General features: G+C 38.9%; 3 protein-coding genes across 3 annotated transcripts; 1 reads left to right on the top strand and 2 right to left on the bottom strand.

Annotated features, from left to right (window-relative positions):
• The first annotated feature begins 229 nt into the window (after nt 1-229).
• On the top strand, nt 230-6,529 carry phf11 (PHD finger protein 11). The gene is made up of 9 exons (XM_079562772.1): nt 230-494; nt 1,821-1,925; nt 2,125-2,258; nt 4,282-4,313; nt 5,062-5,117; nt 5,187-5,209; nt 6,167-6,222; nt 6,303-6,388; nt 6,503-6,529. Exons 1-9 carry the CDS (start codon nt 384-386, stop codon nt 6,512-6,514), a joined length of 615 nt encoding a protein of 204 aa, XP_079418898.1. The 5' UTR covers nt 230-383; the 3' UTR covers nt 6,515-6,529.
• Nucleotides 6,530-7,693: 1,164 nt separating this feature from the next.
• Nucleotides 7,694-12,415, bottom strand: LOC306967653 (RCC1 and BTB domain-containing protein 1-like). The gene is made up of 11 exons (XM_079562753.1): nt 12,162-12,415; nt 11,823-11,973; nt 11,595-11,761; nt 10,587-10,745; nt 10,399-10,506; nt 9,971-10,113; nt 9,707-9,897; nt 8,641-8,767; nt 8,419-8,570; nt 8,206-8,336; nt 7,694-8,120 (listed from the first exon to the last, which is right to left on the bottom strand). Exons 1-11 carry the CDS (start codon nt 12,285-12,287, stop codon nt 7,980-7,982), a joined length of 1,596 nt encoding a protein of 531 aa, XP_079418879.1. The 5' UTR covers nt 12,288-12,415; the 3' UTR covers nt 7,694-7,979.
• A 2,301-nt stretch (nt 12,416-14,716) lies between these two features.
• Nucleotides 14,717-27,943, bottom strand: kpna3 (karyopherin alpha 3 (importin alpha 4)). The gene is made up of 17 exons (XM_079563570.1): nt 27,794-27,943; nt 25,803-25,847; nt 25,190-25,279; nt 22,214-22,243; nt 22,076-22,128; nt 21,902-21,997; nt 20,048-20,133; nt 19,415-19,501; nt 19,169-19,338; nt 19,045-19,089; nt 18,821-18,952; nt 18,614-18,742; nt 18,422-18,526; nt 18,180-18,251; nt 17,838-18,000; nt 17,640-17,734; nt 14,717-17,560 (listed from the first exon to the last, which is right to left on the bottom strand). Exons 1-17 carry the CDS (start codon nt 27,860-27,862, stop codon nt 17,462-17,464), a joined length of 1,566 nt encoding a protein of 521 aa, XP_079419696.1. The 5' UTR covers nt 27,863-27,943; the 3' UTR covers nt 14,717-17,461.
• Between the last annotated feature and the right edge of the window lie 30 nt (nt 27,944-27,973).

Raw genomic sequence — 27,973 nt, forward strand, 5'->3', positions numbered from 1 at the left:
AGTGTAGCCTACGTCAGGACTGCTTTTTCATACGTCATGTGGCATGCTTGGTGAGTGATTAGAAACCGTACCAATACGCATTATTGTCTTGCAATGATGGGCAATTAAGTTTGATAGGTTGTCATGCCTGAGCAGCTTTGTCCCCCCCAGTTTCAAAAACCTATCTGCGCCCCTGCAAAAGCCTTCCGTCGGTAACCCTGGTTAACTCCTGAGGGGGGCAACTGTTTTCAAACCTGGCAACAAGCGTAAACGGCGCCGAGAGAGTGTGGCTCGATTCAAAATGGGAGAATCGAGCTGAAACATTGTTGCTTTAACGCCTTTCTTGTCCCGAGTCCCGGTTCTGGTGAGATAACCTGGCTGAATACACTTTTAAAGGGAGTAAAATGGACTCTGATAACGACGTGACGTGCGTGCTCTGTGAGATGTCTGTGGAGAACAAAGTCACCGGGGCTCTGTCCACAAAGGAAGAAGTGACTGCTCATCAGAACTGTCTGGTATGAACTGAGTGCGTTATTTGCTTTTAGTTTATCTGCAATACTAGCAGCCCTACCCGGAGTCTGAAGGCTGCCTGCATTACTGCACTAAGGCCAGCCCGCTCAAGTTCTGATACTCTGATATAAAGTTTTTAACTCTTGTTCTCAATTTATTTATTTGTAGAATCTGCACCAAAGAAAAGTAGCAATTGAGAATAAAACACCCTTTACCGGATTTTTATTTATTTTTGTTTTTTTAATTTACAAACTGTGAAAGAGGAAACCACTAAATTACAAATGCCAAACCCATTCCATAACTTTTGTAACATATTTGTTGTTGATTTGCACGATTTACATCTTTTCAGGGTCATAGAAAAATGCTAGAAAACTCATTTTACTGATACATTGATGCACAGTGCTGTTCCCACATAGGTCTTACAATAACAGCTGCTCGTCATATAATTAGAATATCATGAAAAAGTGCATTCACTTCTGTTATTCAACTTAAACTGTGAAACTAATGATGGACTCATTTCATGCAAAGTGAGATATGTAGCCTTTATTTGTTATCATTTTGATTATTATGGTTCACAGCTTGTAAAAACCCCAAATTAAAAATCTCTGAAAATTAGAATGTTTTAAAAATGGACTGTAAGCCATAATCATCAAAGTTATAACAAACAAAGGCTTGACATATGTCACTCTGCATGTAATGAGTCTATATCATTTATTAGTTTCACATTTTAAGTTGAATAACAGAAATAAATGAACTATTGAACGATATTCTTACTTACATACTTATATGACAAGCACCTGACCTGTATATTAAAGGAGGACAAAACAAATTTTGGGTGACACTTTATTTTACACTACATTGTTGTATTGTTTACCAATCTAAATTTAGTGCAATGAAATCTGTTTTGTAACAATGTGTAGGCAAATAATAAGTTTGGAGGTACGTAATGAAATAAGAGACTCTCAGAGTTAGGTTTGGGGTTAGAGTTAGGGTCTTATGTCTTATTACATTATGAACCTCCAAAGTACTAATACACATTATTTCATAGTGTATGTACTACTTAGGTACAAGTTATTACACACTGTTATAGCACATTACATTGTCCTAATTTTGTCAGGTACAATGTGTCAAGGGTGTTGTAAAACAAAGTGTTAACAATTAGACTGGGTTCAGGAATGTTATGGTCTGATAATGTAGAGTGTATGTAAATATCTAAAGTGTCAGTATTATTTTTGCTTAAACATTTACATTGGCTTATTCATAGTTCTTAACAAATCACTAGCTTAAAATACTAATTGTTTTTGAATTTTTTATTTTATTTCACTTTGCAGCTGTTTTCTTCTGGGCTTTTCTGTCGGGAATCTCCACAGCTGGATGACTTGTTTGGTTTTTCTGCCAAAGATGTTTTGTCAGAGAAACAACGTGGACGCAAATTGGTAAAAAAAAAAAAAAAAAAAAAAGACCAAAATAACATGATAATACTGTGTCTAGGCTCATTTGAAACAGACTAGATATTACATGAGTACACAACAGCTGTACTAATGTGCAGCTGTTGTGTACTAATGTAGTGTAACTATTGACAGAGTGTGAGCAAGATCCACACAAAATCATTCTCGCACATTATTATCATTACAGAGTTGTAAAAAGTGTTGCAAAAAAGGTGCCACTGTGGGGTGTGAAAACGGACGCTGCCAAAAATCCTACCATTATCCTTGTGCAATTCAAGCAGGAGCTCATATTGTTGAAGACAAAGAAAATGGCCAGTTTGGGTAAGTTGCCTACGATGTGATTTTGATGTTATGTTTTTTGTTTTTTTTTCAGAAATATGTTTATTGCCATTTTTTGCTTTTTTTTACACCAACACACGCACATACAAAAAGACAATAAACAGAATAATAAGAGTAAATAAATCAAATAACGAACAATCAAACATACAAAGAAACACACATTGGCCCATACAAACAACGGCATTTTTCACTTCAAAATGCAAATGCCCGTTTAACAATAGCTGATACCTCCAGTCCGACATACATTAAGAAAAGTTCCCAAGTCTTTCGAAAGACCTCGTCCCTGTGATTCAGTCGACAAGTCAAGTGGTCAAGGGAAATGTAGCTGAAAATAGTTCTGTGTCCTTGTGGGAATTTGGTCTGAAATCCAGTTAACCAGCAAACACTTCCTGGCACAAAAAGTAAGCATTCGATACAATTTCTTATGGTGTTTGTTGTTGATAACAGGGTCCGTTAATCCAAGCAACAAAAACAAAAGGTTACATTTCAAATCAACAGAAAATATTTTTTCTATTTCGTGTCCAACCATTTGCCAGAAATGTTGCACTTTTATACAAGACCAAAAGCCGTGTGTAAAGGTACCAATCTCAACGTTACACTACAAGCACAGTGGGGAGGAGTTTGGCTTAAATTTGTAACGTAGATACGGAAAGATGTGGGCTCTATGAAGAATCATAAGTTGAGTTGCTTTAACTTTATTACAAACACATAATGTTTTCACATTACCCCAAATATTTTCCCATTCATCCTCAGTAATAACACAGTTAAGTTCCTTTTCCCACAGTTCTCTCAAGTGCGTAGTGTTGACTGACGAGTACTCTTTAAGGATGTTATCAAATATCCTGATAGAGCTAGCAGATTTGTGTCAGATAGTGTCTCTCAGTGTCTGATATATCCTGAAGTGTCAAATCTGCAGCATCTCTTCGGATAAAGTCCCTCACCTGTAAATACTGGTAAAAATCACTCCTTGAAATGTCATACTTCTCAGTTATCTGGTTAAATAACATAAGAGTAGGTCCCTCAAAAAAGTCCTGTAATTTAGATAAACCTTTATGTGCCCAATTTTGAAATCTGTTATCCGCCATTCCGGGTACAAACTCTGGATTTTTCCATATTGGTGTAAAACGCGAAGTTGTATTTGACCGTCCTTCTAGTTTTTTAAGCATTTGCCATGCAATAGCTGTAGCGAGAGTAATGGGATTGGAACAAGCACATTTTATGGATCTAATCTTTCGAATAAATAATAAGGTTGCTAATAAAAATGTAGACATAGAGCTTTCTATATCCATCCACAGTGACGTGGGTCTGTTATGTACCCAATCTGATATGATACGCAAATGTGTGCTAATTTGGTAATGTTTAATATCTGGGAGATCAAGACCTCCTTCTGCTGAGGGGCAGCATAGCATAGCTATCTTAAGTCGTGCTTTTCTTTTAGACCATATAAAGGCGCTAAACCAACCATTTAATTGTTTAATTACTTTGCGAGACAACATAACTGGAACCATCTGTAATGGGTAAAGTAGTCTAGGAAGAACATTCATTTTTAATAATGCGATTCGGCCCATCCAAGAAATAGGAAGAGTATTCCATCTCTCCAAGTCGAGCCGAATGCGGTCAAATAATGGGGGAAAGTTAGCTTTATACATTAGTTCAAATTTAGGCGTTACACGTATTCCCAGGTAAGTGAAATCCTCCGGGGACCGTTTAAAAGGAAAAGATCCCAAAGGTATTTGTTTTGAGTTCGAAAGGCCCAAAGGCATGGCCACAGATTTGATGAAATTAATCTTGTAACCTGAAAAACTACCGAAAACGTTAATTATCTCAGTAAGGCACGGAATAGATGTCTCTGGGTGAGTTACTACAATTAAAACATCATCAGCATAGAGAGTAATTTTATGCTCCCTATCGGCAATTCTAAGTCCATTTATACTGTCATTCAGCCTGATGATGTTATGTTTTTGTGTGATGAAACATTCAACCTCTGTGTTTTCTTTTTTCCAAGGATCTACTGTAGTCGCTGTAAGAAATCAAAATGTGAGTGACCCATTAATACTTCTACTATTCCACATACAGTTCCAACAAGGCCCTGGTGCCCGCAGAATATTTAGCCCTTTTCCAGTTTGGACCTCCAGCCCCATGACTAGAAATGAGAGCCACTTCCTCCACAGGATCATAGTTTACACAGCACAGCGACATCTTTGCCAACACTGCTCATAAACTTAACTGTGGCTCTCATCCGGACCCACCTTTAACCTTTTATAAAGAGCTGAGACTTAAGTAAATTGTTCATATTAAGGTTTTTTGCAGTTTGAATCTGAAGATGGCTTGATATTTTTCATGTTTACTCAAAGTTTAGTTAATTGAAGCATTCTGCCTATTGAAAAAAAATGAATAAATACATTGCATAAGTGTGTTGTAGAGGACACTGGTAGCAAATGGAGCAAAAGCACTTATAACTGTCCTAAAACACAACACTCAGATAACTATATATTATTGAGTTAATGTATTTTTTGGGAGAAAGTTAAAGCTTTAACTCATGATCATAATCATACAAATAATGTCATCATATGTTTTGACACAACACAAACGACCCCTGGGAATTTCATATAGATTTATTTAATTGTTTTTAGTTTGTTAATGAAATGTAAGAATACATTTTATATTAGAGCAATATAAATAATAAATGGAATTATAACATTGAAATGAACTGTGATTTATCAGAATTCAAAGGTGTGAGAAAAGATTGTTTTATCTCTTTTCCCACTTATTTTATCTCTATAAGTGGGACTCTCCGATGATGACTCAAACTCATCCAATGTTTCCACTCATAATCCCAAGGTAATACATTATTCTTTTTAAGACCGCTGTCTCCATTCTACTGTGTTTATCACTCTGTCTATTTTACAGAGAAAGTTGGATTTTAGTGACTGGTAAGGCAGATACCATTTATGTTTCCATTTTGTTTTTGTTTTGTTCTGTTTTGTTTTGGCTTAATTGGGTTGGAAAGAACAGAGTGAAAGGGGAGAAGAGTTAGGAGTGACGTTCAACAGATTTTTGGAACATTCCATCTGAAGTAATATAACAAAGACAAAAGTTAAACAATATATACAAATATAATACAATTTAAAACATTTTTAGTAAAAACAAATTAAACAATCCCAGACGTTGTCCATTAAATAGACCCCACATTTGTTTAAAGTAAGTGCAGCTGATCGTCGAGTGGTTAAGATTGCTGCACATAACTCTTCATCCTCAGTGTTGTGGGTTTGAGTCCCAGCTCTGATAGTTTGCTGAATGTCTCTCCCTGTTCTTCACCTCTTACATCCTTTAAGAGAGATAAAGCACAGTTTGTGCTTGTTGTTTACTTAGCTGAGATCATGACAATGACAAGAGAAAATAACGCACATTAAACTAGGCTTGAACCCTGGACCTCGTTTTCAGTCAGCTCCTCCTGGTTCTGCAGATGGAGTTGATTGAAGGGAGTGGTGAGCAAATAGTTCAGTTGCTTTACAAATCCACAACTACACCTGCGCATGTAGGTCCCAGACTTTTGGACCATCAGATTTCTTAAGTGAATGTAATCAGATCTGATTACTTCCGTTAACTGAACCCTGACTATGTAAACCGAGCACTGTCTTTTTGATGTATTTTTCTGGTTTGTTTCTGCACATGTGAAGACTGGAAATCTTCACGTGATTATATTTCTTTTTCTTTTTTTCTTCTTTTTATTATCTGATTATATTTATATCAGATTACAAATCTGATCTCGATCCATGTACGTGTGCAATAGTCTTATCCACTAGGCTATCAAGACACTTATTCACTTATTTGTCTTTTAAAATGGTATTGTTTGAGGTGTTTTTGGCCTTTCAATTTGTGTCCTACAGTCAAAAAGAGAAGAAAGTACAAAAGCGCTTAATAATTGAGTCAGATTCCGAACCAGGTAAATTACTGTTTATTACATTTCTTTCCCCCTAAGAAAATATTCACCCCAGTTCTTTAATGCACTTGTGTTTACTACAGATGTAACCAACTCTGAAGAAATTGCCATGTTTGCACCTTTAGAGTTTGATCTTGACGAAAATGCCAACTCTGCTCCAAAAGAGCTGGTCAGTATTCAGTATTATTTCTGGTCTCATAGCACATGATGAATATCATGATCCATATCACTAAAGTGTACTTTAAATCCTTTTCCATATCATTGTGGCCCTTTCCTTAAACAGTCAAACAGGTAGGTACTTCATTAAAACCATCAAACATCAACATGTTGACATCTACAGTAATCATATTTTATTCTCAGAAAACATGCTCCGATTGCTCCGGGGACAAGTTCAGGTATGCAGAGTCATGGTGATAATGTTATGAGGGGTGAAACCCTTCAAATGGAGAATCAGGACAAAGCTGAGAATGGAGGGGCTTCAGTTGCACCCTTGGTAAGTTATACATTTTGTACGCTACATTAGAACTAGGCAGAAATGATATGTGCCTGCAGACTGCCCTGTACATTAGAATGAGTGATTAGTACATTGTTTTTAGGATACACACTCTAAACCATTTTCTGCTTCTTGTGGAGGCCCCTGACATTTCCATAGACTCTTCAAACTTCTGGAGAGACTGTGCTTCCGCTGGGTGCACACAAGTAATCTTCAGTAATTTTATCAGAGAAATGACAGACATATTCACAAGAATAACTTCTGGGGAGGCCAGTAAAAAAGGTATGTGAGAAAACCTGTAATATTCATGTTTCTGTGCACAAGCTAACACCTGTTCATCACCTGCAGATTGTGATGTGGCCTTTAACGTAATTGTGGCTTCTGGAAAATTTGAGGAGCTTGTAGCCAAACAACAACATGGTAATATTAAAGGCATTAGGGAATTTAGTGGGTGGGTTTGGTATAATTATTTTCTCAAACAGTGCAATGTGTTTGTTTTTCTTCTGACAGATATTCAAAAGAAACTAACCAACCTCCAGCAGGCAGCAGCAGCTTTAGAGCTTGTTTCTGCAAAGATGAAAATTAACAGTTCCGCACATCTGTAGACGCTCCATTTAAATAGAGTCAATATCGTCATCTCAGTTTGTTTGAAACTGTCCCTCCCTTCATGTCTGTTCCATTTCAGCAATGATTTTCCTGCTTAGAAGGGGGGTCCCGAAAAGCTGGGTTCATCCGAGACGGATCCCCCACCCACAGTCTCGCCCATAACCTTGTGAATAAAATCTTAATTGCACTTTGTTGTGGCGTGGTCCTTGCTAGTGAAATGTGATGAAGGTTAAATATAATGAATTTAACCACATCAACTGCTGAACAATTTGAATAAACTGTATACATTAATATTGATGAATAAGTAAATCAGAATACCCATAATTTATTATGTACTAAAAATACTGTTTTACTTACAACAAAGTGATATAAAACTATTATTTCTAACAACTTACATTCACATTGACAGTCAATGGCACTGCGTGTTTACAGTCCATCTGTGCAAAAGATTAGGACAGGTCAGTAACTTATTCAGTGCTGTTCATTTTACATGATACGAGAAGTGCAAACGAGAGAGCAAGCGGCAAAAACAAGCAGGCACAGTCATTAAAAGATAAAACAGTCGTTCATGCGTGTTATGGCCTGATAGTCACCGTCGTTCTTTATATTCGTTGGAACTTCTGAAGATTTTTGTGTCCCAGAAGTGCATGCGATATAATGATCAGTTCCTGAAAGCGCCACAGCGACTGGCCCGACATATGAAGTCTTTGAGCAGGTTGCCGTCAATTTGCCAAAAAGCTTCAGTCTGGGTTACTTCAGTCAGGTGATTGACACAAAACTTGAAGCAGAACTCCTCAAGATCCTAAATAAAGTATATTTAAAAAAGAAAAAAAAAAAAGTATATAATTGCCTGTATTTTCAGTCAACACTTCAGACACACATTGTACCTCTGCGTCATAGCGCACTGCTGCTGACAGAAGTGAAAACGCATTCTCGACTGTTATTCCCCTCTTGATGATGTTCTGACAAAGACGTTTAAGACGATTTTCACAATATGAAGTGGCAAGATCCAAAAGCCCTGATGCAGAGTGACAAAAAAATAACTGTACAATGAACATGAAGCGGACTAAATCATCATCATCTGTGTGGTCAAGGCTAACCAATGGCATCTTCAGGAGGTAGCGCCACATCGTCTGTGTAGAGGAACTCCAGGAAAGATCGGTAAACTGGATACGAGAACTGATCTATTTCAATAATCTCCTTCATATCTTCATTCCAGTGGGACTGAAACATAGACCTGAAATGCTCACACCTGAAAGACAATACGTTGTTTTTTCATCTTACAATATTTTTTTATGTACTTAAATAATGAAGACACGGACCTGATTTTGAGAACTGCTTTGTGCACATAAATATATTTCCCATCCACACAAAACTTGAGGTCAGCGGTCTCTGGGTTATCAAACTCCTTTTTCAGAGACTTCGCGACTGTCAAGAAGTCTTCATGTTCTAATAGAGCAAGTAACACATACACTCCGAAAGTGTGAAAAGGATGACAATGTTTAACAGAAATAGTGTAACAAAAATGGCAGAAAGCTGCTTAAGCTTCGAAGATATTTATGTAATGTGGAAGCGTTTGTTTTATTCATTGCTTGCTAATATAGCATTAAAAACGGTTCAAGGCAGACTTCAAAAGTACGGCCTCAAAACTGTCTATTTCTGCTTCATCATCAAAAGGTAGATCAGCTTTATTTGTCATTATACAATAAAATATAGCACAAGTTCGAACTGGAAAACTACTGCATTACAGAAGTGGGCATCTGTATATTTACAGCATCAACACCGACGTTATGTTATGGTGGTCTACGATCTAACATAAGGACTAGTTCTCAACTGTAAGCCTGTATGTTAACATATGGACTCTCTACTGTGTTATTCAAACTTTTGAATTACTTATTACCTTGTGCTCTGCACATGTGCTTTTTCTTTATCAGAAGTGACGTCAATATCACTTCATAAGAAGCACAGTTGTGTTATGCTATTCAGACTCTACCTATGAAATGATGAAATGCAGACATGTCATTCTGGGGCTCTGAACCATCAATAAAAGACTTCATTGAACAAGATCCTCTTTCCCTGTGATCCTTGCGTCTCGGAACTGGAAAACCCACAGTAACTACATGACTTAGAGTTCACCTTTGGAAGTTAGTAGATGATACATATTTCTACAAAATAATTAAAAGGTTTCCACTTCCACTTGAGTTGCCTTGTGTACGAAATGCGCGGTGTAAGTAAAGTTGCATTGCCAATATGTAACTTAAAAGTGGCAGATTTTGTAACAACAACAAAAGAGAAATCCTTTGATGAGAAACTGGGAAAGGGCTGGAGAAGGACTGGTTCCCTTATGCAGAGAAAAAAATGATTATGAAGTGGACTATTTAGGCTTACCCATGGAAAGAAGCCTCCACATTACTGAAGGGGTGGCGAAGCAAGCAAAAACATCATCTGTGCAGGTGAAGTGTGTGAGGTGAGGCAGCACGATGGACTGGCCCCGGCACTGACCCCACATATAGACCTGACCGCTCTGAGTCTTAGCCGCGGATGTGTGCGTCGAGTGACAAGCGGAAATCTCAACAATTCTATTTTAAAGACAGACAAAGGGTAAGCCAATATGTTCAGTTTATGAATATTAGAATTTACAATGATTCTTGCCTCTCTTTCTCTGCCATTATCTGAACCGGGCTCAGCTGGTTGCTCTTGTTGCCAGTGCCCAATTGCCCGTATGTATTGGAGCCCCAAACATACAGCAGTCCTTCATCTGTAAGAGCCAGGGAATGTGCATAGCCGGAGACAATCTGGAATAAAATATGGTTACGTTCACAAATCAACCTTGGCTTTGTCCTCAACATGGGTATAATAGGTACTACGTTCTACCAAAGAAGCACGAAAGATTAGCATCTGACATGATTGTTAGGTCATGCCTCATAGCTAAAATTCTCAAGGGGTTTGATCATCCCAGGACAACAGAAGAGATTTTGGTGCAGAAGCTTTGTTTCAATGGTTTACTCACAAGCATTCACAATATTGTCTATTTTGGCTCAACATCTACAGGGAAATCTATCTGAATTAAATGCTATTACCTGTTGCACACATAGACCCTGCAGACCAGTTAACCGGCATGGTGTTAGCTGGTTTCCATTATTCCCCAGGCCAAGTTGTCCGTTTCCATTATAGCCCCAACCATACACCTGCATGAGAGACAACACTTAAAGAAAAAACGACACACACAAAAACAATATTTTCAGAATTGGAGTTACACTCATTTAACCTCGCCATTGTCCACTACAGCCAGGGATGAAGTCTGACCACAGACAATGCTCACAGCCGTCTTATTCTGCAAACCGCAGGACACTCTACGGGGAGTGGGCTGGTTGGCTGTGGATCCTGAACCTACTTGTCCACAGTTATTATAGCCCCATGCAAAGACCTGTCAAGGGTCACACAATTAGACTATGCTATGAATTGTGCAGAAAGAGACCTAACAAATGCTTACATTTTCATCAAAAATAAAATGTTATTAAATTTATTACTATCACAAGTTCCCTAGTTTTATTTACTTCACTGAAAGCCGCTTATCTGCATTCCTCATGTGTTCAGAAAAAAAGCTTCTTATCGCTTAAAAGTGTTGGCCTCATTGTGACCGAGATTTGGTAGAAAAATACTCCTGAAAAAACGACACACATGGTCTATTTTTTTAGGTGCTGATTGGTGCCAATTTACTCTATAAATTTTGCCGAAGACCATTGTCTTTATAATGCCTTCCGTCCTGGTGCCTGTCTGTGAGTTGGTTATAACATAATTTGCATTTGTGCATATATTTTGGCACACAAAGCAGCTGAGTTTACAAACTAGCTTGTGTTGGTGACCATTTCTGAAAGGTAAATTGAGGCACTTTTAATATTTTATACGTAAGTTCACTTCTTAGAAACGCCAAAAGTTATGACTGGATATTTTGTAGAAATCTAGCTGGGACTGGTTGTAACATCCCTTAGGGTTGGTTTTAACAGTTCAACAGAAAGTAAAATCATGTGCCTCATGGAATACAGAGATTGGAAAATCCACTGAGCATAAAAACCTGACCTGATAAAGAACTCTGCATTGCAAAAATGTTTGTGGTTTTTTAGTCACCTTACAAAAAGTTTTTTTTGTAACCCTAAGTAATTCTTAGAGCATGCATTACCTTGGTCAAACATAAGTAGTAAAACATGTTAACACAATAAAACATTTGCAATAACATTATATACAGTAAATAGGGAGCACTATAACCCAAACACACCTCTCCAGAGTCAGTTAAAGCCAATGAATGATGAGAACCACAGGCCACTGCTTTGACCTTCTTATTGTGCAGGTTTGCAGACACAAGGACTGGAGAAACCCCCTGGTTGGTTGTGCCATTCCCAAGTTGGCTATAGCTGTTATGACCCCAGGCAAACAGCTCACCATCTAAAAAGGAAAGAAATGTTTTGGCACACTATATAATTGCACACATGGTTTATGTTGATACCTTCAGTAGCGAGCAGCACATGGGGTCCACTGCCATAACTGAAGCTGACCACCTTTCTGCCATTCAGGAAGTCCAGTTTCTTGGGTACAATGGTGCTTAAACTGTCTCCTGTACCCAAACAGTTGCTACAGTTCAAGCCAAACACATGCACCTAAAGAAGCAGAGACAGGGGATAAAAGTATTGTTGTCATGTCAAAGTTCTTCCTCTGTAGCCTAGTACATGTTTGGTACAAAAGCATGGGCAAAAGCTTGGACTAGGAAACAAAACAAACGTGCAGCCTACTTAAGATAAATTAAGTAAATATGGACATCAGTCGGCGTTGCTGAAACTCACACTACCTCATCATCACTGGTCATGTAGATGGCCTCGTTCGCCGACGCTCCAAAAACACAGGCTTTCCGAATGGAGGACAGTTCCTGTGCGGTCATCAGGCTGAACATGGGCCATTTGGTTATATCCACCATCACGGGGTCAGTCTGCTGCAGCGTTGATCCATAAACAAATCAGGTGCAGATCTGCAGCTGGTGGAGGTGAATCCATGAACGCGCAGGCTGTACCGCTGCAGAAAACCAGAAAACTCTTGTGCGCGGAACGATTATTTCCGGAAGTCGTTGCTACGTAACAACAATACCACGTGACCAGATTTATTGTACTTCGACGCACGTTTTTATTTGATATTTTTAGATTATCAGCGTCGTGTTTTTTTGTTGCGATGTGGCAAAGCGAAAGCAAGTCCGTCATGTAAAGATAAAGACCGAGACGAGCATCATTTTTCAGGATTTTGGTGTCATGCAAATATGCTTAAAGCGCACATGACATAGGGTGAATATGGGTAAAGTGGGACAATGGGTAAAGTGGGACACTTAACTTTAATCATGATTATTTTTTAATGTGTCATATTTTATTACTAAAAATACATACACACTGAATAATTAGAATGTGCAGGATAAGAAAATAATGGTTTTGTGGATATTAATTCACTTCATATGTGGTGGCAAACCGTAATCTACCACCAAGTAGTAAAAAGGCGAAGGTATGTCCAATGACATAGCATTTATGGATTTATGATCTTAAGGTTATAACTTTTTAAAACTAACAGACATGCAGATTTTGTTGATACATTATATAATGGAATGCATCTGCAAACAAAACATCTCAAAATCACATATTTATTCTTTATACTTTTATTTTTATAACAGATTTTATCACTGTCCCACTTTACCAATGTGCTATTGGTAAAGTGGGACAGCCTCATATTGGCAAAGTGGGACAGTATATTTTTGTGGAAAATCCTGGGTATTAGGTGTTTCTTGTATTCACACATCTTCAAATTAGATCAATTTAACTCTATATTTGTTGTTTTGATTAAGTTTTCTGATGATCACATTTCTGATTGAAGTTTTAACTGTAGCTCTTGTTCACTACGAACTGTTGATTGCCGTTTAGCAACATTTCAACATTAAGTTGTTATTTGAGGTTTCTAAGTTCTTTAATTGTAGATTTTTTTTTTTTTAATACCGGCTATATATATATATTTCTTTTCAAATCTTTAAAACATGCTTGTTCCTGTATACTTCACCATTTAAAGGCGGCCTGAGTTCACAGATTAACATGTGTTTTTTTGGGCATGTCCTTCAGATTATTCCTCACTCATTTATAAACAAAAACAAATCTGATGAAGGCACTTTACTGTATTATACTTCCATTGTTCTGTCACTTTTGTTTTTAGTGTATACCAAAGGTCCCGGTTAGTTATTCCACACTGTAACATGTCTGACAGCTCCTTCGCACCAACAGCACAGGCTGCACATCAGACACATGTCCATCATGGTCATGTGTCTCACACACCAGTTAGAATAACCATTAGAATGGTTATTATTATTCATAACCTCTTCACATATTCATAAAAGTAGTTGCTACAATAATATTAATTATTTTGAATACAAAAATTACCATGTTAATAGTGTCCCACTTTACCAATTACAAGTGTCCCACTTTACCAATAGCACCTCGAAAAATTTCTCATTGGACCAACCTGTGTTTGAGGCAAAATTATAGCTTCTGTGTTAAACATTTGACTTTTTTTCCTCCACTGGTGTAAAATAGACATCTAAAGCTTTTTAAAAAATATATAACATTGAAGACTTTGGCATTTAATTCCAAACAAAAAATGAGGTGGAAACTGAATTTTCAAAAAGTGTCCCACTTTACCCATATTCACCCTATTGGACACAATTTCTGCTAACACATAGTTAAGACGATTATATTTAGGTTCTTGCTAAAGATTGTACCCGGCTTCCTTTATTTTGGCCAGTTTTGTGATGTTTGTAGTTTCACTTCCTTATTGGACACTGACAGGAAGTGACCTAGATGAAGGCAAACAATTTTAAACTGTTGCCGTTGCCAACCATGTTAAGTCAATGGGAAATGAGTCAAACTGCGGTGACATTACCTTCTTCTATGTAACTTCCTGTCAGCAGCTTAAAAATTCAAATAAAAATAACTTATTTTCGTCATTAAAATTGCCGCTTCACTGAAATAAAATAATTATGCAACTTGATGTTATCCTTCGAAATATTAAAATCTGTCACTTTAATTTAACACAAAGATGCCCAGATGAGCGTGAAAATGAGCAGCATTGATATATTGTAAACAAGATCGTTAATATTTTACTTTTGTATATTACTGTTTGTCAGGCAAAAACTTACCTTAGCCAGAGCCTTACTGCTTTGAATTAAAAAAGGGAAAAAAAGAAACCCTATTCACCAGTATACTAAATGTTTACTGTATTGTGGATTAAATACCACATGTATGTATGTCTGGAGACGCTAATATAATAGGGAGAAAAAAGGCCTATTTGCCAATCACAACACTTGAAAGAACCAAACAGCTAAACAGCAAGTTTATTGTGGTTAAGATGAATCACAAATTATGTCCTGAAGACCATTTGAAATCTCCTGACTGAATTATGGCAATGAGAACTGCGTTTGAAGGGCTATGAGTGATGGAAATGCTTTGCAAACTATTGACTCTCAACAGCAGAGAGCAGCATAGTCCAGTCCCATGGCAAACCTCCAACCTCAGGGAGACCATATACTGTACAACTCCCATTTCAGTGTTGTCCAGAAACTGAAAAAGAAAAAAAAAGAAAAAGACTCTGTCCTTTAAAAACTAAAATGAAATGAAAAACAAAAGGCACAATGATTTTCAACTCATACTTCGCTTTAATATGCACAAGAGTTGAACGCATCAATGAGCCACCTTAAAGACAATATTTCAATCTAAAATTTATAAAAAGATATAAACAATCAGAGGCCAAAACGCTGTCTGTTGTTTTTCTCCTATTATTTTATTTAAAACAACTTTTCATTAGCAAGTAAAAATCTTGCAACAAACATAAGCTTGTATCCAATTTAGATACAAGACAACAAAATTGTAAATCTTTAAAGTGGCTCGGCCTAGTCTGCTATAATGACTGTACACCCCCTCTATAGCTTTGTTCAGTTATAAACAGCTAGTCCCAAAAACAGAGCAACCCCCCCTCCCTCCCCCCATTTTTTGACTTCTTCTCAGTAGTTAGCAGGCAACAAGAGGACCAGAAAGACTTCCAAGGGGCTGAGCTCCTATAGGGACACATCAACCCAAATCCAATGGGGCCCGGGACGGTGCCATTAGAGATGCCCGTCACCACAACAACAGGAATCAAGAGCCCGTTTCGACATTATCAGCATATCATCACAATACATATGCAAGTCAAAAATAAAAACAACAAAACAAGAAATATTGCTTGAACAAAAAAGCCTCCCCAGCCATTGTTGTCAGTAAGATTATTGTCCATACAATGACTGATCGCTGCAGCAGCTTTGTACAGGCTTTATGTAAATATATTTATATAATCCTTTGATGGCAAGGAGAGATACACATCACATTTTTACAATTAGTCTTACTAGCATTGAAATTGTGACCTCTTCATCAAAAAATACTCAAGAAAAGACCGAGCCCTGTACTCCATGATACACATTTGTCTTTGAAGAGTACAAGTCCCTTTCTGCAGACATCAATAGGCCTACTGTGCATAAGGTTAAAGATCAACGCAAAATCTGCTCTGAGGGTCATATGAAATCTCCGGCCCGATTATGACAAAGCGAGATGTGGTCTTTCGAGGGCTGCAATTGAGAAATGTCTTTAGTGATTTTAGAACAATCATAAATTTCAACAGCTGAGAGCATTTCCATGGCCTATGCCGCTTGTGAGACCAGACCCGAAAGATAACAGAAAACCCCCTCAACAAACAAACAAAACAAATGGAAGCTCCATAAACTTCAACTCAAATGTGGTTTGTACTGGTGAAGTTATTCAGTGTATGTGCCCTTGTTAAAATGCGATTCAAACATCTCTGCTGGGAAAGAAGGTCTTGAATTTAACCAGGCCGGATAAGTTGGGGTTTCACTTTGACTGTAAAATAAAATGAGCCAAGAAGAACTGCAACACAAACTGAAATAAAGGATAATTAAAAGAATGGTTAAAATGTACAAGATTTAAGCTGATCAACATTTTGTTCTACCTCTCCACCCTCACTCCCCCTAGTTTCACATTAGAGGGGAATCCGGACTGGGCACTTGGTCACTGGGTCACTGGATAAGACCAAGTTTACGCATTTTTTGTCCTTTCGTGGGTTAAAAAAAAAAAGAGGAAAAAAAAAGAAAATCTGTCATCATCCACATGGAGTTTCATCAATATCAGAGTTACTTCCACCCAAAAGAAAAAAAAAAAATGCTGGGAAAAAAACATGGCATTTTTCTTCACATTTTGATGATTTTTTTTTCTTTTAAATGTCTCAATCTCAACAAATGTCATGTAAAAAAAAAAAAAAAAGTGACGTCATCAAGTCCAAAGTCCTGTTGGTTAGTCTGTCACAAATCCTTTTGCCTTTGAAAGCCCTTTCACACATCCACTTGCCCCTGCCGGACTGTCCTGGGACTCCAGTGGGGTGGGTTAGTCATGGCTTATGCTCTGGGGAAAAAAACGCTTTAAAATTCGTGAAAGAGGGTCGTTGAGGTGCCCGGCCGTTACCAATCTGTGCGACTACGTGCGTGATTGTGTGCATTTTTGTGTCAGTGTAATCCGGGGGAAAAAACACAAAATAAAAACCACCAAAAAAAAAAGAGAACAGCAGTATTTTTCCCCATACGTGATATGATGGCTTCTAAAAGAAGTATGCACACAAAGTTCTTCCGAAGTGTTTATGTTGTGCCTGTATACGTGACATTTGGAGCTTTGTGAAGACTTGTTGCAATCAATAGTTGCAGTGAATGCTTTTTTTCGGCTTTCTTCTGCTTTCAATGTTGTGGACAAATAGAAGCACTGGCAGAAGACATGAACGACAAACTGCCTAATATCAGTTGCCAGATGACAGTTTCCACACTTCTGTTTTCTGTGAAGGACTACTTAAAAAGAAAGACGTCCCGGTTTGCAATGATGGGGACAAGTCAATCCTTCAGTGGTAAATTTCCGAGTTAAGAGAAGCTGAGGAAATCCTTCGGTACCAGGTTGCCAGGTTAGAGAAAAAGATGGATGTATGTCGTAGGGTAAATACAGAGAGTACCCGTGCAGTTGATTGGACCAAACATCCTGGTTTTTAGAAATTGAACTCCTTTGTTTGCATGTTGGAAGCTGGGTCAAAAGCAAAGGTTCCTCCTTGAGTGGTTTCGGGCATCAAACTGGGATCTTCGTCAATCTTGAAGAAGAAATGCAAGCAATAATGTTAATAAAAAAATAAGAAACAATTAAAGAAAAACACAAAGAAATATACTCACATCATCTCCCGAAAAGTACTGATCAATAATCTCAAAGGCAAGTTTGTAGATGTCCTCATTCTCATGCTGTTGCAGATTTTCTATTTTCTCCAAACCTAAAAAAACAAATATCAAAATATTTTGTACGTGTCTAAAAATTTGGCATAAATGATTCATAATCGTGGAAAACGGAGCACTAAATAGACGTTACAAACTGACCTCCGCACGCCTCAATGATCTCTGCGATAGTGCTGGCTTCATCTCCCGCCATGATGAGGATGTTCTTGAGGCCGTCTAGGACGACCTGCACCACCTGGGAGTCCTTCACTGACAGCAGGTTACAGAACGGAGGGATAACATCCTGCTTCACCAGGTACTCCACCTACAAACCCGCACATGCACCACATTCATACTTGTTTTCAACACAGGTACAAGATTATAAGCATAAGGGGCGTGTTCATTCTTTTCATTCTTTAAAAAACAATAACCAGGGAAATTAGGGCTTTGACCGACCACATAAGATGGTGTGACTCATTTTTAGACGTTTATAACAAGGCTCACCTGATCTTTTCGACCACTGATTGTAAGGTTGCTGATGGCCCATGCTGCCTCTTTTTGAGTGCCAAAGTCACCCTGTTGAGAAACAAGCTGTTACAAACCTTTTCCAGGACAAACTACAAATCTGGGGCATTTTTGATTCGCTCAACATAAAATATATACCCCAAGTGAAACTTTCTTAATTTAATCCAATGTTCAGGTGCATATTGAGGTCAGGACAGTTTAATAGAAAGTTATGTACCAACCTTGGCCAGTTGGTCAATGATCATAGGAATTAGGCCAGCATCGATAACAGCTTGAACCTGCTGCTGATTACCAGCAGTAATGTTAGACAGGAACCACACTGCCTCCTATAAAAAAAAAAACAGATGAAAATACATCACTAATGGAGCCCATTTTTATTCCTTATCTGCATTAGGATCTTGTACTAAAAATACCTTGTTGATTTTTTCTTTAGGATGTGTAAGCAGTTTTGAAAAGTGTGACAGGACATCGCAGTTGAGCACAACCTGTGTCTGCTCGTCTGTCCCCGTCACAATATTTCCAACAGCCCTTAGCGCAGCAGTCTGCAAAGTAACGGGTGCAAGTTAGAGAAAAGCCTGGGAAAAGACTCTGTTGTATTATGCATCATTTAGTACAATTACCTGAACTTTGACCTCTTGGTTACTGAGGAGAGGCACGAGAAATGGAACCACGCCTGAATCTATGACCATTTGGATCTGCTCATTGCCACCATCCGTCAGATAGGAAAGAGCCCACACTGTGTCTACTAGGATCTATAGTAAAGATTCATACATAAATGTTTATACAGTGCTTTTAAGTGATGTTAGCTGATTAGCAATGCCGCTCCGACTGCATTCATACTTACGTTAATATCTGTATGGTATATAAGCATACATAGTGCAGGCAATATCTGGGGAAAGCAAAAAAGTAGATTTTAATATTCATCACAAACAACAGTGAAAGATTGTAATTTTCAACAACTCTCTCACCTCTTGAACTGTTTCCATGGGCGGCGGGGGGTCCTTGTTTCGGCAAAGATTAACAATAACCCAAGTAACGTTTCGGAGAAAAGTAATTGGGATCGAAGGATTAATGAAATTAAGCAAAGGTTTGACAACCCCCAGGGAAATTACATAGTCCCTGCATTTGGGACCGTCACCTGCGGATGGAAAAGCATAAGTAAAAAACACGACTCGCTCAGTAAAGTAACTGAATACAAGGAACTCCAATATTACCGATAATGTTTCCTAAAGCCCATACAGCCTGTTCACATACATTCTGATGAGGAGAATAGAGTAATCGCAGGAAGGGCGGAACGGCATCTGGAAGTAAAACATTCAAGTTTTTACGTATTTGACAAACAGGCAGCTTCAAGTAATACTGTGCCCACTTTTTTAGTATCTCCTCAGTCACTTGCTACTCTGCGCACAGACTCCAGAGAACACCACAACAACTTTCGTTTGCTGATGAATTTACTACGTTTTGCCTATAGCATAATCAGGGAGACTTCACGCACGGCCCAGGCATCACTTTGTGCACTGGGTCATTTTCATTAACTGAATTATACAGTGGCGTAAACACTCAACAATGCCATTCAATCACAATGGCCTCAATGTGGCGTTCCCTGGAGCACTGGATTATGGACACAGTGTGTTAAAGGAGTGTATAGGGACTGACGACACTGGTCTTAATATTATAGTCAACAAAACAGAACAAATCACATTTAAGTGCTGTTCTAACTATAGGCACCCAATTAAACAAACAATCACTGGAAAACATGTTGAAAATGAGCAATACCAAACATTTAAAATATGAATATAAATCTTGAGTGTGTGATAATAAAATATTTAATGTTGATGAAAGCTTACTAGCTTTGACCACATCCTGAGTCTGTGACGATGTCCCAGAGGCAATGTTAGTCAGAGCCCAAGCTGCCTCAAACTGAAGAGATGGGCTGGGGGGAAAAAAAGGCAAATTTTAAGATACATTTCAAGACCAAAGCCTCAAAATTAAAAAAAAACATATCAAAATGCAATTTTCACAGAAGCCCACTGTGACAGAATTGTAAGCGCTCCATGACAAAACTGGGAAATCTGCCTTAACGACTCTACAGTGTATGTCATATTTCCAGCTGTAGTTAAGAAGCAAAGCAGTGAGGTGTGGTTGTCTGCGTGACATGACAAGCCTCTGCAGGCCTGACACACACCGATATCACATCGATTTCAAAATAATCAAATCTCCTGCAGCACGTCCTTCTGCTTGGTTTGAATGTAATTTCCAAATGTGTGACTAAATGTCACAGCAAATCAGTTTATCAAAGCACACGTTTGGATGACAAGCACTCTGCTTACAACAAGAAGGCACCACTTCACTTTCTAATAATAAATATTACAAACACAATCATGTTTGTTCTATGCGGATAAGACCATAACTCCATCATGGTGTGCAGCTTTGGAAATCTCAGCATTAGAGCAAAAAGACTCACTGAGCGCTAAGATTTGGAGATTCTGGGAGCCCTGCAGGCTTCACAGTTCAACCTTTTTTACATATGATGATGGTTCTGAGCAGCCGGGCCAATGATGCTCACCCTCTTCATAATGACTTCTGTCACTTGCCTTCTGGCCCTCGGCTCAGATGTCAGATATAAACACTAGAGGTCGACAGATATATCGTCCGGCCAATATTTGGGTATTTTATTATATCGGCCGATATAATGCCGATATCTGTGGCCGTACCGCTGTAGCTCTGCCTGATCCTGCCTGCCTGGTCAGATCACGAAAGCTAAGCAGTAAAGGGCCTGGCTGGTACTGGGACAGGAGACCGTTTGGGAACACCGGGAAGCCTTTTACAGTTTAGATCACATGTGTCAAGGCCCGATGATTTAATGTGCATGAATTCCTGAGCGAGTCAAAAAAATCTCTAGCCCATTCCTGTGCTGAGTTATGGATTTTTAAAGAAATAACCACTTTGCTCACTCCAGCCACTAGGGGGCAGCTTAAATTTAAAAAAGGAAAGAGTTGCACACGTCCAGCAGAGGGCACTAACATAAGAGATCAGGATATAAACAGCATATTATAGCCACGTGGTAAATTGTCAGTCTGCCCCAGGGCAGCTGTGGCTACAGTAGTAACTTACTGCCATCGAATGTGAAGTGAATGTATAATGACTTTATGTAGCACTTTGAGAAACATGTGACACAGTCTGATGAAGCACAATAAGTTTAAACCGTTATTTATGAGGCCACAGTCCTTGACAATATATGCGGCCCGCGACCCGCCATGGGAGCTGAATTTCGGCCCTCGACCCAAACGAATGCGACACCCCTCGTTTAGAAGCATCGTACACAGGATTATAGACAAGACATTAGGAAAAATCGTCTGAAGATTTCAGGGGTGCATGTGGGCCTTAGAAAATCCCATTTCGGTCAACCTCTAATAAACAGTCCTTTGTACCTGCAGCCATCTCATGTTAAATGCTGACCAGAGAAGGAATGTATCTATTTATTTTTTATGATGAGGTTACTGCACTTTCCCAGAATGTTGATTATTTCTATTTTTCTGCAAAAAGGGGACATTAATAAAGTAATTAACTGTAGTAATGACTACAGTTGATGTGGAACAAAACAAAACAATAATTTAGGCTAACATATTTGACCCTACATTTTAGGACTGGGACAGTAGATCTTGTGCAATTATGCCAATATTAATTTAGGGCAAACTTACTTGTCATCTTCTTCCAGGCATTTCACTAAAATAGGTAAGATCCCAGACTTTATCAAGTCATCAATGGGAGGATTTCTGTCACTTGAAAGCAGCTTTCTATGAAAGAGAGTGTAATAAACTGTTAAGTCAATGTGCAGAGATTAACACGAGTGTTTGTGTTCTCTGGAAACTGACCTGGCGGCCTGCACAGCACTGAGCTGGATGACTGCATTGTCACTTTGGGCATTCTGTAAAAATAAGGACAGATGTTTTAAAATATAAAAGCAACACACAATTAACGGCCAACAAGCTCACAACAAAAAGAAGTCTCACCTGCAAGATTGCCTCAAGCGTAACATTTTGCTGTAAAGAAACAAATAGATGTCATGTTCATCCAAGCTGTAGTTTGTGAAGAATGTGTTCTTTATATACAGGTCTGTGTTGGATAATAATAGTTCAAGTATAATATATAGAAAATTTGCATTTGAATGTATGGGTAGTTGTTTACACCACAATCTGTAATATCAGGCAAGTGAATGATCAGGTGTCCTGAATTATTATGCAGCTTCTGTTTGTCAGTCCTGGTGGGCGAGTATCATGACAGGAGTTAGTTGGACCATTTTGGGTTTAACATGGACTCAAACTCCACTTCCAAACCTACTGCCAGATATTAGAAGAAACACTCTTCGCAGGAGAGTCTTTCAATAAAATCATGATTTCATGCAGGACGATGATCCATCAGAGTCCTCCACTGCACGGTCAAGCAGATGAAAAAAGAATAACATTTGACATTACACCTCCTCAGCTGACCTAAACCCATGTGAGATCTGCTGGGTGACACTGAAATAGCAAATGCAAAGCAAAGCAAAATACTGCTCTGAAAAGAGTCGAGAGGCTGCGGTTGCTGCGTAACAAAAAGTTAAACAAAAAAAATCAAGAAACTGGCTGATTCCTTGGATGCTCGTCTTGAAAGTGTGAACAGAAAAGTGGGCAAATTAAGCAAGGCGTTTGGGTAAAGTCAGATTTAAAAATAGAAAGGGGTTGTTTGTTTAGGTTAAAAATAGCAAAAGTGAGCGCTGCGCTGGGTCATGAAGCCTAGTCAAAATAATTGTTTGACATGTGAGATGGGCAATTTCTATTATTATAATTATTATGATGATTATGATTATTGATGATGCAAAAAACATGGTCCATAGACCTCTCAGTCAGAAATATTGTATTATATCTTGTTAGTGCTTTTCTTTTTGTTGACATCATACTAATGAATCCTGAGATACAAAACTGGAGGAATATAGACAGAATACTTCACTAGAGGCATGTCTTTTTTTCTCCCCCTGCCGTTTTGTTCGGTGCTGCTGCAACCTGCTGCTAACATGAGAGAAGAGATACCAAATCTGTGTCTGTGACAGATTCAAGTTTGCATTGCGCATGAAGTAGATAAGATGGCACCAAAGCAAGACACTCTCTCCTGCATTGAGCTAATTTGTGCGTCGTGTGGCAGTAAACACGAGCAGCGTTGCTCATTTCATCAATGTAAAACTTCTCTCGTTAGTGCTTTGACTGCAGGGATATCCAGCTTTATTTTCTCAAAAATACAGATACAGAAGATAATACATCGGTTTAGAAGCCGCTCTGTTCTAGTGTGTAAACGTTTTCACACAAGCTCTAGTTAGGTCGACCTAAAGGGGCTCTCAACCCGAGAGGTCAGTGTGAATCCAAGCGCAGCACTTTACATCGGTCTAAACAGCTGCTCCGAGTGCGGCTGAAACAGGTGGTCTCAGGCTGTGGTTTGGAGCAGGTGTGAATGCAGCCGACCTCAGGCCGAACTACTGTCTCTTTGACGGCTCTTTTTTGCGTAAAGAAAGAATAAAAACGTGCTACATGTAGGCCAGTCACAATAACAAATTTGATATGTTGAGACAGAAAAGTATCGCGATAAACGATATTATTGACTCTAACGATACTGTCAACTCTCAGGCATAAAAATGACAGTAAACCTTTGTTCTAAAAGTGCATCATCATATCCTAAAATACCACACAAGTTGCAATAAACATGAAATATAATGTAATTTAATCTGCTTCAGTTAGAATGTACAGACAATAAATATCAAACCCAAAGATGTATCGTTTCTAATGAAAGAACGACGCGAGTAAAATGCAGCTCAAATCCAAACATACAGTTGTGCAGACAGAAAGTATCTATGACCCTAACGCTGTCCTTCTCCAGATCTGACCACACCAGCTGCACAGCGAGGTTTGGGCTTTAGGATGCCCTTCCACGGTTTAACGTGCCTGCAGGTGTAAAATTAGCCATTAAGTCTCTCATATTATATGAAATATTATGGAGGGACAAATCGACAATGCTAAAGTCATTGCTCTGCCGCACTCAAGAACGGCTCCGAACACCAGTAACTAAGCCGAGGCGGTCTGCACAGACTGACCGAGGAAAGCGCCTCTAATAACCCGTGCACAACGGGGAAGTGTGCACGTTCGTGTGTGCGTGTCGGCCCATTGACAGGTTCATGTCGTTGTCATGGGAATAAGTTCAGCAAACAGCTGATCATTGTTACGTGGCTGATGGTGCGACATTTGGTGCGGGTGCGTGTGGACACGGCTTTACAAACTTAGGAGTAAATGCAATTTAAGGCCGGTCTCGGGCCGACCTACAAGGCGCTCCAACATGTGTGAAAACGTCCTTACTTATTTATTTGGTTGGGACAGTCCATGTTAAAGAACATACATGGGACTCAAATGTAATGCATGTGAACACATAACGCCGGATTGTAGCCATGGGCTAATTTGCGTCCGTTGTCCCACACTCGCACACTCAAACACACTCTCATTCATCCTGACCTATTGTACATGTTTTTAGTGGTGGGGAAACTGGAATACTCGGAGGAAACCTACACAGACACAGGGAGAACGTGCAAACTCCACACTGAAAGGCCCTGTCCAGGTGGGAATAGAACCCAGGACCGTGTATCTGCTGTTGTTACAGTCATGAATGTAGGAGCGGGTGGCGCCCCAAAAAGAAGCCGCAGATTCAATGCAATTTCAGCTTATAATCATCAGCCTAAAAATTAATAATCGGGTGGATGGTGTCAAAAAGGCCGATATTATCGTGCATCCATAATATTCAGATATTTACTAATATTTTGGACCAACCAAGACCACTGTTGAAACAATATTAATGCTAAAACATATACAATTTGCCTCTCAATCCAAAACAAGGCGTATTTCTACTCTGATCTACAGTATTCTTGCAGCCTGCACTGCAACTGCAACAGATGCCCCCTCTTTAACACTTACTCCTTTGAAGTCTGAGTCCACATCAGAGTCTTCCAAACTCTCTTCCTGGGGGACGTTTCTCTTCTTCAGTAGATGTTCATCTCGTTTGTTCTATCAACCACAGATACAACATGATGAAAGTTAGTGTTTACGACTACATTTGCAGCTTATAACATACTATCCAATTCAAAAGCATTTCTCTGTTGCACAAATGACGACATTGTACGCATTACAAATCACACCAACACAAGGACAAAAACTAAAAATAAGGTTATTACACCACAATGTCCCAACTTTTTAGACCGCTGCAGCGGCCATACATCCCAGAGCTTGGCGAGTTTGTGAGTCAGTGGTAGGAGGAGATTCCCTTGCCCTACATTCCAGTGCTTCATGCTGCTCTGCGTCACTGGTGACTAATCATGTAGCGCGGGGCTGCTCTCATTTGGATAACGGGAATGTGCTAGACTTTGGACACCTCAGCACTTCACAGCATATGATTTAACACTGGAGCTCTGTCTTGGTGGCTCTACTAATATTGACAACTGAATTCCTTGTTAATGCACATTTCATTACAGATTTGTCGAAAACATGAACGGCAAGCTCGATTAAATAAGACATTTTCAATGACTCTCACCTTTCGCAGCTCAACTGTCACCTCATTTCGATGTCTTCGCATAGTCTGTAAGAGAAAGAAAAAACACATTGTTGATCTTAAAACTCCTTATTATGAGCCATCTTTAAATTACTAGCTCGGACTGTGAATGTATGACATTTCATAAATACAAATAAGTCAGTAAATAATACTGTAATATTTTATGAAAGGATTTAGAAGTACATTTTTCCGTCAAAACAAAAGTTTTTATGGTAAGTTTTGAGTTTCCATAAGTTTTTGGTAACTCATGGCACATCAAGTTGCCTTATATATGAAATGTGTGGTAAAAATAAAGCTGCCTTGCTTTTTGTTTTAGCTTGCATTATGTGTAAATCTGAGTCAGATGAAAACCAAAGTGATATTTTGATACAACGTGAATTTCAGCAATATAACAATTACGTCATCTTATATTGAACAATATGGCAATATATTATGCAAACCTGCGAGACAGCAAACATATCAAACATATCACACACAAAAAACAAGCAATCTTTTAATATAGAAACAACAACTGCATCTTGAGATGGACTCAGATCTTGTGACTGTTTGAAGAGGTTCGGATTGCCTTCCTAAATAGTCCCTTACATAATCGGCAGGGCACTGCTTGTCATAACGAGGAAGACCAGTTCAGAGGTGTCTCCCAAACACAGCTAAACATTACCTACAGTACTTGCAACAGTCAAGGTAAGAACGAGTGATTCAAAGATCAAGCACCATAGAGTTATACGGGCATTTTGACACAAATTAATATCTGCCATTCATAAAACAACATGACGAGGTTAGTAGCATGATAAAAATGCAGAAAACAATAGGAGATTATGACCAGCACCATGTAAGCCTCTGTTGGTTTGCCATTCAAAGCAGCGCCTAATGATGTCTGAAATCAAGTGCAATCTGTTATGACTGACCTACATAAGCAAAATCCAAACTGGCATTTTGTTCTGCTGTGGTCTGAGTCACCCATTTATGAAAACTCAAGCAGCGGCTCTGAAGAGGATCCGGGTCAGACATCCAAGATGCCTGAAATAGCATCAGGAATGCACTTGGTAAAAATCTCTCTGCCATAGTAGCCATGCGCTTTTGCACTGACACCAAGATTCAAAACAACATCAGCTGTGCGCTTTCAAACCTGTGTTACTGTAGTCTAATTAATGCAACAATCCATACACAACATCCTGAAAAATGTATCTGCAAGTCCTGAGCGGATCTTTCTGGACATTCATCAATGACTAAATGTAATTTCTATGCTTAAGCATAAGTATGTACTCTAGGATACGTTTAAAATGTCTGGTGGTTTCTGATAAACAAACCTATCCTCAGTGAGCTCAGATTTAGATGCAACATCATTAAAGCTTTGATGCAAAACAACGGTTTGATGTCACAATAGCTTACTAGAGGCTGTTCACCTGACATTACTGGCTCAGCTGTAGCTGACTGCTAGCAACTAAGGAGGGGCAAGACACGTTTTGAGAGAATTAGACTACGTATTGGAAAGATCCAGTAATGTAGCGTCGAGTTTATATTCAAGACGTCGTTAAATAACAAACATAACACAACATGGATCTTAAAACACTGAAAACGTAGGGATGCTGTTCAGGCCCTGCCTCGCTAAACCCGGTGCACATAATAAATACTAGCATAGCTAGCTAAGCATGGTAAGCCAAACCAGCACTGACAGAGCCATTTCATCTAATTTATTCCTGAATCTGAAGGCGATACTCGAACATCTTTCTGAATATGATCCATGCCAGTCTTTGATATAGATTGTCAAACTATTATCAAAATAAAAACAGCGTATATTACTAAAAAGACGTATTTAGTAGAAGTTAGCTAAAATGAAGGATGGCTAACTCCCTGTAGCTAGCTATCAGCGGTGGCCCAGGCCAGGCTCTACAACGAGGCCCAAAATCTGCAGTCTGACACATAATATCCCGCCGAATGTTAGTGACATGACTGTATCAGCTCAAACTCACCTCGACATCTCGCCCCTTGTTTTTAAAACTCTTGATGCGGTGGTTTTCTAAGCCGGTGTTTTCTGCCATAGCTGTATGAGGTTTAGGCTTACTCCGGCTTTGGGATCTCCTCTTCGTGAAAGACAAGGCACGGCTCCTGCGCTGCTCCGGCGGAGGCGGCGGGAGGGAGGGGCAGTGTGA

Source organism: Gobius niger, assembly GCF_951799975.1.
Source record: "Gobius niger genome assembly, chromosome: 9".
NCBI classification, from domain to species: domain Eukaryota; kingdom Metazoa; phylum Chordata; class Actinopteri; order Gobiiformes; family Gobiidae; genus Gobius; species Gobius niger.

Excerpts from the sequence above, each read along its gene's own strand:
- phf11 (XM_079562772.1), top strand. The coding sequence starts at position 384 with ATGGACTCTGATAACGACGTGACGTGCGTGCTCTGTGAGATGTCTGTG. Across the intron at positions 5,118-5,186 it reads TTTCCACTCATAATCCCAAG|AGAAAGTTGGATTTTAGTGA; the intron begins GTAATACATTAT and ends TCTATTTTACAG. Across the intron at positions 6,223-6,302 it reads TGAGTCAGATTCCGAACCAG|ATGTAACCAACTCTGAAGAA; the intron begins GTAAATTACTGT and ends TGTTTACTACAG.
- LOC306967653 (XM_079562753.1), bottom strand. The coding sequence starts at position 12,287 with ATGGTGGATATAACCAAATGGCCCATGTTCAGCCTGATGACCGCACAG. Across the intron at positions 11,762-11,822 it reads TGTGCTGCTCGCTACTGAAG|ATGGTGAGCTGTTTGCCTGG; the intron begins GTATCAACATAA and ends TTTCCTTTTTAG. Across the intron at positions 8,337-8,418 it reads ACCTCCTGAAGATGCCATTG|GGCTTTTGGATCTTGCCACT; the intron begins GTTAGCCTTGAC and ends ACTCTGCATCAG.
- kpna3 (XM_079563570.1), bottom strand. The coding sequence starts at position 27,862 with ATGGCAGAAAACACCGGCTTAGAAAACCACCGCATCAAGAGTTTTAAA. Across the intron at positions 22,129-22,213 it reads CGCTTGAGGCAATCTTGCAG|AATGCCCAAAGTGACAATGC; the intron begins GTGAGACTTCTT and ends TTATTTTTACAG. Across the intron at positions 18,001-18,179 it reads TCAGTGGTCGAAAAGATCAG|GTGGAGTACCTGGTGAAGCA; the intron begins GTGAGCCTTGTT and ends GCGGGTTTGTAG.